The sequence below is a fragment of the Physeter macrocephalus genome, chromosome 8 (genome assembly GCF_002837175.3).
Source record: "Physeter macrocephalus isolate SW-GA chromosome 8, ASM283717v5, whole genome shotgun sequence".
Taxonomy (NCBI): domain Eukaryota; kingdom Metazoa; phylum Chordata; class Mammalia; order Artiodactyla; family Physeteridae; genus Physeter; species Physeter macrocephalus.
The window spans coordinates 134,379,803-134,391,302 of NC_041221.1; the positions used below are offsets into that span (position 1 = coordinate 134,379,803).

The 11,500-nt window shown below is 37.4% G+C and overlaps 1 protein-coding gene across 1 annotated transcript in view; it reads left to right on the forward strand.

The window, feature by feature from the left end:
- The first annotated feature begins 475 nt into the window (after positions 1-475).
- Positions 476-11,500, forward strand: part of PKD2L2 (polycystin 2 like 2, transient receptor potential cation channel) — a 37,056-nt gene continuing 26,031 nt past the window's right edge. The window contains exons 1-5 of the mRNA XM_028493440.2: positions 476-490; positions 1,000-1,174; positions 2,795-2,928; positions 4,408-4,664; positions 7,065-7,286. Coding sequence (XP_028349241.1) covers positions 476-490; positions 1,000-1,174; positions 2,795-2,928; positions 4,408-4,664; positions 7,065-7,286 — 803 coding nt within the window. The remainder of the gene's footprint in view (positions 491-999; positions 1,175-2,794; positions 2,929-4,407; positions 4,665-7,064; positions 7,287-11,500) is intronic.

Genomic DNA, 11,500 nt, shown 5'->3' on the forward strand with positions numbered 1-11,500 from the left:
GGTGTGAAGACTAAACAAGCCAAATTAAAGGGTCAAGAATGGGTAGCCCATCATAATTAATTACTACGATTTTTATGATTAACCCCAGGCCTAAAGCCAGGTTTGCCCTAGAAGTCGGTCCTCCACAGGAGACAAACACCACCATGCTCAAGCCCGCCTCACGCAAAGCCTTTCCGTAAAGGCCTCGGTGCGCACGCGCGCTGGCATCTTCTAGCGCCGCCGCTTACTCCCGTCGTGGAGCCTGAGGGCTCGCGCAGGCGCATGAGCTAGGCGCGCACCGTGTGAGTATCGCGCAGGCGCCGCCAGCCTGGGGAGGCGGAACGGGTGTTGTCGTCCAAGTTTGCCATGGCTGAGGCGTCCCGGTGGCACCTAGGCGGTGAGGGGTGCCTCTAGGGAGTGGGTGGGGCAGAGCGGAACGGGCTATTGCAAATATCCTGCAAGGAAGTCTGTAGCCCCACATGTATTCACGTGAGAGATGACCTCCAGAACGGTTAGCCGTCGCAGCCTCCCCTTGAGAAGCGGAGAGGGACTGTGGACCCATTTCACAGACAGGAAAAGTGAAGCCCTGAGGGAACATCTCGCCCCTTGCTGGAAGCTGGAGCTGGGCGCTGCCACATGCTGTATAGTGGCCTTCTGTAGGCCAGCCTTAGAAGGCCTTTGTTGATCTAGGGAGTAGTGGCCTTGGCAGAACCCCAGGCTGAGTCCTTTTCCCCCCTCCAGCAGGAGCCAGCCATCCCAATAAGCAGAGTTGACCGGAGGAGAAAACGATTAGGGACAGAGGAGGGGGTTTTATTTGCTTTGTATTTTGCTTTTTCTGTTTAAAACAAGACTGGTGAGGAAACATCCGGGTTATAAAATTCATTATATACGGTCATAAAATGATTGCCCACTATCACCATGGGAAAATGTTAGTAATTAGTCCTTCTTCATAAAAGTGAGAGTAAAAACATAACCAGACGCCATTGGAGCTTTACTTCACACAGTGTAAACAGCTAAAAGCGCCTGTGTTTTTTCATCTCTATTATTTATATATATTATAAATTAAGGAAAACTTTTGTTTTATATCTCACAGGAACTCGAAAACATAAGCTGCATTACAGAAAGGAAGTAGAAATGAGAACCACACTTCAGGAGTTCTTACTCTACCTTATTTTTTTAATAAACGTATGTATATGTAAGTACACAGATGTAGATGAAGACACTGTTTGAACTAAGAAGTTATGTGCAGATGAAAAACAAAACATGGATTTTATAAAACCATAGGCTTTCAGACTACTGAAACCTCTCAAAAAATAGTGACACATTTTAAACATCTTAAATTCATTTAGGTTGACATTATTTCCAATTCTTAAGGGGCACAACTTTAGGTCACAGAAGTAATAAAAAAGCTTTCATAGTCAACACTGATTGAATTAATTATTCCTTTCTGTTGGCAGTTCTGTCTTGAATATAATTATTCCCTTGAGTTGCCAATTCTTGATTTATTTTAGAGGGATACAGATACATTAGCTTTGCTCTAGTTTCATAGGTCAAACTACAAATGAGGCCTCAGAAGTTAGTCTTGATGTCTGCTTTGTTCTTTTCCCTGGGCTGTTGCAGAGTTAATAGTAAAATATGCTAGTTCTGAGTCACAGAAGATATGAATCAATGCAGATCTTTAGGGAGGACCAGGAAAACATCTCAACCTACATTCCTCTTATCTGTGGGTCAGTATCATTGACTTAATCAGTATTAAAGAGCATTTTGTCTTTACAGCACCCAACATATAGTAGATGCAAACTCACTGACTGGACTTATGTTGGTACAGCATACATAGTGGCAATTATATATCGGTTAACTAATTAATTGGTATTCTAGGGGTGAGCTTGAGTCAGATCTGGATTAAAAAGACAGCTTTAGCCAATCTTATAAATTAAGATATTTTAGATTGGTTTTTAACTGCTAATTACAGAACACATTTGGGGAGTGGAAAAATATTTAAAGATCACTCATAATCCCATTATTCACGGATTTTTTTTAAAAAACACCTTTTCATAATTAGGAAAAATTGGAAACAAATCTCCAACAGGATTTGTTTAATTTTTGGTATATACACTGAATTACTATGCAATGTTAAAGAATGGCATAGGCTCATGTGTTGCCATGGAATGATGTTGAAGATATATTATTTCTTAAAATAAAGGCCTTCTAGAAAAAAAAAAAAGACATATTTAGTCTATACCCTGCTCTAAAACCCACCCACCCACCCCTAGGAAGAGTGAGAAAGGATACTAGTCAATGTTCTTTTCAATCTTATCATGTACCAAACATAGTTTTAAATGTTCCACATGAATTATCTCACTTACTTCTCATAACAAAACTATGAGGTAGGAGATATTATCCCTATGGTGGGACTCAAACCATTATCTGTTTGATTTTAAAGTTCATAGCCTAAACTACTCACTGTATTATGTTGCCTACTCTCAATATTGGAAAAAAAAAACATCTTGCAGAATAGCATGTATAATGTGATCTCAGTTTTATAAAAATAAAGTTATTTTCTCTTTAAGTGTGTATGCATTTAGAAAAATCTGAAGAGTATATGCCAAACCTAATTCTAGCAGTGGGATTACGGGAAACCTCTTCCTGTTTTGTATATTTTCTATATTAGTTTTTTTATTATTGCTCTTATAATTAGAAAAATAAAATTGAATTTTCAAAACCAAATTGAGAACAAATTACAAGTACATTTTTAATCCTGATAAAAATTGTGTTTTTAAACGTAAATTTTTAAACAAAAAATTCTTCTCCTTAGTGACTTTTGGGATGGTAAACCCACATATGTATTACTTAAACAAAGTTATGTCATCTCTATTTTTGGACACGTCTGTGCATGGTGAAGAAAGAACCAACTTTAAGTCTATTCGCAGCATAACTGACTTTTGGAAGGTAAGATGTCATGTGACTGTGGATGAAGTAGCTTTAGGCATTGCATAAACAAGCTCTTGGCACACATAGTAGGCACTTGATACATATTTACTGAAGGAATGAATAAAAATAAATGTCATTTCTTTAAACTATTAGAATCAATCAACCACTAAGTGTTTATTGAGAACCTGTGTTCTCAGTGTGATAGAGTTCTTATAACTTTAAAAAAGTGATATTTATTTTTTTAACATTATCGTTGCATTTGGGAAATAGGAGATTTCTTACGTGGGAGTTAGGATCCAAAGTCAGTCTAAAATTGTACACAGTGAAAATTACCGTTAAAAATTCCTTAAATTGCCTATAAATTAAAATATATGTGATTTTGGTATACAGGCCTATACTCTTGTGTGTGTGTTACAGTAATGTACAGTATATAATAAAGAGTACATTTACAAAATATAATTTTATAGTGTTTTTAATTGCATAAGAGTATCATTCCTTTAGCATTAGAACAGACTTGTTTTTTCTGTTACACTTAACTTAGCAAGATGTTCACATTATGAGGAAAGAACAATTAAGGGAACAGCAGTTTCAGGTATCCCATGTCACAAACATTGGGACATACAAGGAAGAGGTAGGGAAGGCTTTCCAGAGGTGATCACAATTCAGTTGAGTTTTAAAGGATGAGTAACAGAAGACCATCCTAGGAAGAAAAAACAATATGTACTATAAGTAATTCATCACATGGAACTATGTTTGGCATTATAGGCATATAGGAGATGAGGTGGAAAACACCAAACTATGAATTGAACAGAGGTCTAATCATGAATGCCATGCTAGGAATTTGAAACTTATCAAGGAGACAATGTCATTTCCTGAGAGTGAGAGAAGTATGAGATAAGGCAAATGAGTAGAAGTCATTGGTTTAGGCCAAGTGAAATTTGAAAGAATGATAGGAAATTTTCCCTAAGACAAGAAGTGGAGCCCAACTGCTTCTTTTTTACTGTGCTGTCTTGAGGTATGTACGTGGCCAATGGCAAATAAGACAAAGGCAGGAAAGAAAGAAATGAACCCTAGGCTTAGGATCTCTTAGAAGGAGCACATAGTGACAGAGACAGAAGCAGTCACCACCGCCAGAGTTGGAGAGGAAAGGGGGGACACAGATAACTTCGAGGTGAAGTCATGACTTGTGGCTATGACCAGTCCTGATATTCATGTATTGGGGGAGAGTTTTCAGTATACCCCTCGGAGAAGAAGGGTTATGGAACTAAATGAGTCAATACCTGTAAAGTGCTTAGAGCAGTACATAGTAAGTACTCAGGAAATGTTAACCATTTTCGTTATCATCATCAACATCATCATTTACCATTACCATTATTAATGGTGGCTTGGCTAAAATCACTGATTTTTATATTCTTATGGATAACATTATGAATGTAGATTCTGTTATACACTTGACATGAAATATGTTTCCCGTAACATTTATTTTTCTATATGAAGTTTATGGAAGGACCCCTTTTGGAAGGCCTGTACTGGGACTCATGGTACAATAACAAGAATTTGTATGACTTAAAGAACAGCAGTCGCATCTACTATGAGAACATACTTTTAGGAGTCCCCAGAGTCCGTCAACTAAAAGTCCGCAACAACACGTGCAAGGTCCATTCATCCTTTCAGTCCTTGATGAATGAATGTTATGACAAATACACTTCTGAAAATGAAGATCTGTCTGATTTTGGCCTTAAATATGATACTGAGTAAGTAGTATAAAATTATATGTAACTTTTTCTAGCAGTTACCATTGTATCTTCAAACAATTGTGAAAACATATTTATTTTCCAAATAATACCAACAGGGGCCTGGCAGGTAAGGAGACTGTTTCAGTAATAGTATCAAAGGAAGACTCCGAGATGCAGTGTTTAGAAATGGAAGAGTAAACCTGTTATTTTTTTGTTTACAGCAGATGTAAAGTGTTTTTTTTTCCAACTGTGGTAAATGAAGTGCTAAGTCATATTGGACACAGGGCAAAGCGCCCATTTTTGCTTTTACAAAACTCAATCAGCTTTTCTGGCTCTGGCAAGATGCCCTCAAACACATTCCAAATGCTTCTTGGGATCCCTAGGGAGTGTCTTTGGTGTACTCTGTTGCTTTCTCACTCTGGCTTACTTCAGTGATACCTTCTATTGTTGCCAATGTTGAAAAGGGGCAGTTATGTTTTACAGACACTGCATCTGATAATACCTGCCAAAGATCTTATGGCCATTGTTCTCCAAAGTGGCTGAGGCTAATGCTAGTATAGACTCCCATCTACACTTTATATTGAAAATGTAAAAGCCCAAAGCCACTGACACTACCTCCCCTTAACACAGAAGCTGCTGGTACCGTTGCTTTTAAGGTCATATGAAAATCATAGAGGCAAAAAATATATCTTTTTTAAAATTTGATATTTATCAAAGTGATGAAATATTTACAAAGTCCACCCTTTCCTACTCATAATTCCCACTCCAGAAGCAGCTACTTTTAGTTGTTTCTTCTTGTATATACTTCCTATTTCTGAATAATATGCTTATACTATTACTTGATTTTATAGTTTTATATATCTATTGTCTCTATCATGGAAAGTGTCTGTCATATATCCCTCTTATGCCACTCCCTCCACATACACACTTCCTGTTTCTCTTAGCCTGTAGTTATACCGTAATTTTTGTTAATCATCAGTCGATGTTTATTTTATAAATATGAACAGTGATTACATTTCCTTTCTTGAACAACTACCTCTCTACCCCTAGGATTGATCATTGCTTTGTGGGTTTTGTTGACTTATTTTTTCTTTCTATGAGTTTTGGGTGTTCTTGAGGGCAACAAAGTGCTTGTATAATTCTTATAAATCTAATAAATTCATAAGTATGGTGACACATTCTCTTAAATATTATATTATTATAACAGTACTACACACTATTTTCCTTTCAATAAAAAATTACAAGGTAAGTCAACTATTAATTACACATTCAAATTTGATCTCAAGACTAATCTGTTAGGTATTCTAATATTCCAAATTTTCATAACAACTACAAATAATTTAAATACCAAAATTAACATTATGGATTTAGAATTTTAATACGTGTCATTTCCTGACAACCAAAATAAGAATCAATTTGTGTTTGTTTTTCTTTCTAAAATGTAATGTTCATTAATTAAAAGCAGTATAAAAAATTGGAAGTAGGAGAGGGTTGGTGTAATAAATGTTCTTGTTTCAGTTTAACAATCATATGGAAAATGCTCAAACATACAACTATGGAATTTTCATTAAAAATGAGTATTTTATCTTAGTGTTGTCACTTTTTTCTTCTCTGTTGAAAACGAACATGGTGTTACTAACAGAAAAACAAGTTTAAGCAGAGCATCTTTGGATAATTGTTCAGATCTGTTTTAGGAGACTGAATAGGGACTGAAATGAAGAATCAAAGCTTTACTTTTTGATATTGCATAACTAAGTTAAAAGTAGAAAGAATGGGGCTTCCCTGGTGGCGCAGTGGTTGCGCGTCCGCCTGCCGATGCAGGGGAACCGGGTTCGCGCCCTGGTGTGGGAGGATCCCACATGCCGTTATACAGATTTTACTTTGTGTACTTTCATTAAAATAAGATACCTATATAACAATATAGACATTGTAACAAAGTTTTTATTTATTGGGCATTTATAAATGGTATATGATCATTAAAACACAGACTGTGAAGCATCTTTTTCCCCATACTGAGACAGATATTTCTGAATCAAAACCCTGGATATTTTTGTCCTACTCAAAGACTAAAGATCTCATAAGATAACAGAGACAACATGTTAAAGAAAAAAATCCGTCATTATTTTCTAGATTTCAAGTTCCCTGAGGCAACAGATGGATTTAAAAAAAATTTTCTTCTCATAGTATGTAGTCCAGTGTGTTGCCCACAATAAGCACTAAAAAATGAAAACATATTCAATCTTAATCCTTTTAGCTTAATCCTTAACTCACCATCTTGCTTCAAAATTACTATAATACTTATGAACTTAGTACTACTTTTTTTTTAACTACTACTTTGAACCAAAGGTTAACTTAAATTCTTAGATACTTCTCAGTCAGGCTTTCTCATCTCTCCATTATTCTTTTTATATCTAACAGATGGAAGTACTCTGCTCCTAGTATCCACTCCCCTTGGCATTGGGGATTTACTGGTGTTTACCGAAATGGGGGATATAGTTTCACTTTATCAAAATCAAAATCTGAAACCCTAAACAAGTTCATTAATCTTCGAATGAACAGCTGGATCACAAGAAGCACTAGAGTTATTTTTATTGATTTTTCATTATACAATGCTAATGTAAATCTGTTTTGCATCATCAGGTGAGTTACTCAAAACCTCTTATTAGTATACTGAATTTAAAAGGCACCCAGAGCCCTCATTAGGGTTTCCAGTTTGTGCATATTTGTACTGAGATTAAAATCATAAGCTCCAAAATAAATATAATGTAATTCTTCCAATAACGATAAAGAAGAAAGAGCAACATCATATTCATTGTTTCACTGTTTCAGGATATATTCCAGAACATGGAGAATTACATACAATAGGTTAGTTTTATATTGCTTAAGAATATGTAGTCTTATTTATTGTCATTCTGCAGTTGGACATATCTAACATTTAGTCCTAATGATTTCTTCCTTTAAATCAGATCATTCAAATCTGTTGATTTCCTTTCAGAATGAGCTTCTTTATTAAGTTACTCATTTTTGTCTCAAGAACGAACAATTTAAAATTCAAACAATATATAACAGTAGCCAGCATCCTAAAAATGATTACAGCCGATGGTGATTTGCAAAAATGGCCCCAATTCTTCACATCTTTGCCATGTAAATTTGCAGTGCCCTGTCACCCAGGGCAGGGTGCACTGCCCCAGAACTTGATACTGGGTTCAACCAGGTGACTTTGTTTGGTCAATGGAATGTCAGCAGATATGATATAAGCAGAAGCTTGAAAAGGGTTTGTAAATTAAAACTTGCTCTCTTGCACTTCTGCTATTGCATGAGAAGGACGTGCCTGGGCTAACCTGTTGGACCCAAGAAAAAGATGACAGACATCCCCTCTCACAAGGAGGAGGACAGAGAACCAACCAAAGAGAAAAAATTATTTCTGTAGGTCTGATTACCTTAGGTAATCTGCCCAACCTGGACCATGCTATGTGGCTTAGGCCTGGGTTCTAGAATCAAACACTGTCAAAGCAAATAGGATTACCGTGATTGAATCTGCCTGGGGATTGAATTGGCTTCTTCTAAGGGATCTGAGAATGGGTGAATGCCTGATACAATTAGGGTTCTGTTAGAAAGGAAGAATGGGATAATGAACGCTAGACAGGCAAACAATAGTGTCCACTAAGTCTCAGTGAGCCACTTTTTTCTCATAAGTCTTACATTTTTACTGTGGAATATGGAATTGGCATTTACTCTGATAGGGAAATTTTTCCCCTGTGCAACAGTGATGGTGAAACATAATCATGGCCTTTAAAATTTGTAAAAATGAAAACAAATGAATTACCATCAGCAGCCAGTGGACATTTTACCTTTTATGTTATAGTATTTTCTTTCAGGGAATCAGCTTCTTACCAACATTATTCACCCTTCCCGATAGTCCTGGTAGGGATAAAGTGAAGAATACAAATCACTTCTATGTCCTAAATAAGAGTAGAAACAGTGGGGTAATTGGCTTAAAGTCATATAAAGAATCTAATACTAGATTAAGTCCATATTTTCTGTCTCTAGGTTTTGTGCTTATTCTATGTTACCTTTAATTTTTTTTCATATTTATTTATTTATTTGTCTCTGCTGGGTCTTAGTTGTGGCATGCAGACTCCTTAGTTGCAGCATGCATGTGGGATCTAGTTCCCCCACCATGGATCGAACCCAGGCCCCCTGCATTGGGAGCGCAAAGTCTTACCCACTGGACCACCAGGGAAGTGCCATCTATGTTACCTTTTAAAATGTTATTTCTTAGAAACTTTAGTACATTTTGAAACTTTTAACTGGTAGTATATCTAATCAGTAGTTGTATGGGAGCATATTGCTTACACTAAGACCTTATCCACTTATTTTCCCTTTGTACACATATCTGGCAAACTAAACTGAATACTCATCATTTTTTGCTTTTTGTTTACTAGTCTACACTTTAGATCAAAATACTGAGTTTCTTTCACTTCACTCACTTACCCAACATTGCGCACATACTATACGCAAGGTGAAAAAACAAATTACTGTTTTCTATTTGTTAACTGGTTGTTTTGTTCTTGGTTTTGGTGGTTTTTTGCTTTTTGGGCTGTACCTTATTCCAGTACCAATAAGATTTGCTAATATCTTTAGGTAGGAATAATTACATCATGGCATTGTGATAGAGATGCTGGTTCCTTAAACTACTGTCAATTCTTAAATATCTGCAGTTGTGGAGAACACTAGAAATACAGTGAACCGCCTCAAAATCTTTTTATATTTAGTATTGGAATTAATTTTTATATTTCTATTTGCATATAGATCTTTGTATCCAACATCCAGTGCCTAAAGTTAAACAGAAAACATTTGCTTTAGTAAAATATGTTATCTTGACATTTAGAAGCAAGAAGTATCTCTGATAAGCTAAAGGGGGAGAGTGTATTTCCCTCCTCTGAAATATTAAAAACTTATGTATTTTGGGGGGGAGTCCTGACTAATAACAGTAATTAACAGTATAGCATGTTCTTGAACATCATCTTGTTCTGTAGGGATAAATTAGTATCCCAGTTATGAATGAGCAATCAAACCACAGAGTAAAATTAATGTCTAGCTAAAAATCACATCTTTCTTTCTCATTTACATTGGTCTTTGACCACTGGGAATTTTCAAAGTACCAAAAAAAAGTGGAGCATTAAAAAAGAAGTAATGGAGGAAGTGACGTCACGCCAAGGGCACTGGCTCCCAGAGGCGCAGGCAGGAGTTGGGGGGCTAGGGCTCTTTGGCACCTAGGTTGAAACTAGTTTTGTGTGCCTGAGGTCTCAGCTGGGAGACTTGAAGACTGGGTCTGTGATCATCTGAAGGCTCATCCACTCACAAGTTGAGTGGTTGATGCTCATGGATGCTGAGGAACTCCATGTGATATTTTCACATGGACTAGTTTGCACTTCTGAAGACCATGGTAGATGGATTTCAAAGGGTGAAGACTAGAAGTAGATTTGCAATATTTTCCTTTGGCAGAACAGAATTCCATTAGAGCAACTTTCATTGTTAGAGAGAGGAGAGAGAGAGAAGCCTCGTTTGTTGACGTCACTTGGTTCATGAAGCCTTCACCTAGAAGTGAAGCTGCTGAACAAACCTTGAGAAGAATCATCTCCTGCTTCAATCTGCTGCTGGATAGGAACTAATCAGAGAGAGAGAGAGGCAGAAGACGGAGAGGAGGGCATCCAAGGCTTTCCCGATCACAAATCTCACCTCCACTCCAACTCCCTTTATACTTTTCTTGCAAAAATAATAATAGAAATAAGGAGGTGGTGGGGTTTCCAAAAACAAAAATCGTAACCTTCAACCATCTGGGGAAGGCAAAAATCCCATCCACCTCATCTCTCAGTTCGAAAGTAAAGTTGTACCACACACAATCAGGATGTTACTTAAGAGTGCTCTTAAAAGAACATGTGTGTGGCTGACAGGGTCATGGTGCTCTGGCCAGGTGTCAGGCCTGTGCCTCTGAGGTGGAAGAGCCAAGTTCAGGACATTGGTCCACCAGAGACCTCCTCGCTCCACGTAATATCAAACGGCAAGAGCCCTCCCAGAGATCTCCATCTCAATGCTAAGACTCAGCTCCACTCAACGACCAGCAAGTTATAGTGCTGGACACCCTGTGCCAAACAACTAGCAAGACAGGAACACAACCCCACCCATTAGCAGAGAGGCTGCCTAAAATCATAATAAGGTCACAGACACCCCAAAACACACCACCAGACGTGGACCTGCCCACCACAAAGACAAGATCCAGCCTCATCCACCAGGACATAGGCACTAGTCCCCTCCACCAGGAAGCCTACACAACCCACTGAATCAACCTTAGCCACTGGGGACAGACAACAAAAACAACGGGAACTACGAAACAACCCACTGAAATAACCTTAGCCACTGGGAGCAGACACCAAAAACAACAGGAACTACGAACTTGCAGCCTGTGAAAAGGAGACCCCAAACACAGTAAGTTAAGCAAAATGAGAAGACAGAGAAACACACAGCATATGAAGGAGCAAGGCAAAAACCCACCAGACCAAACAAAGGAAGAGGAAATAGGCAGCCTACCTGAAAAAGAATTCAGAGCTATAACACAAAAGATGATCCAAAATCTTGGAAATAGAATGGAGAACATACAAGAAACGTTTAACAAGGACCTAGAAGAACTAAAGAACAAACAAACAATGATGAACAACACATTAACTGAAATTAAAAATTCTCCAGAAGGAATGAATAGCAGAATAAGGCAGAATGGATAAGTGACCTGGAAGATAAAATAGTGGAAATAACTACCGCAGAGCAGAATAAAGAAAAAAGAATGAAAAGAATTG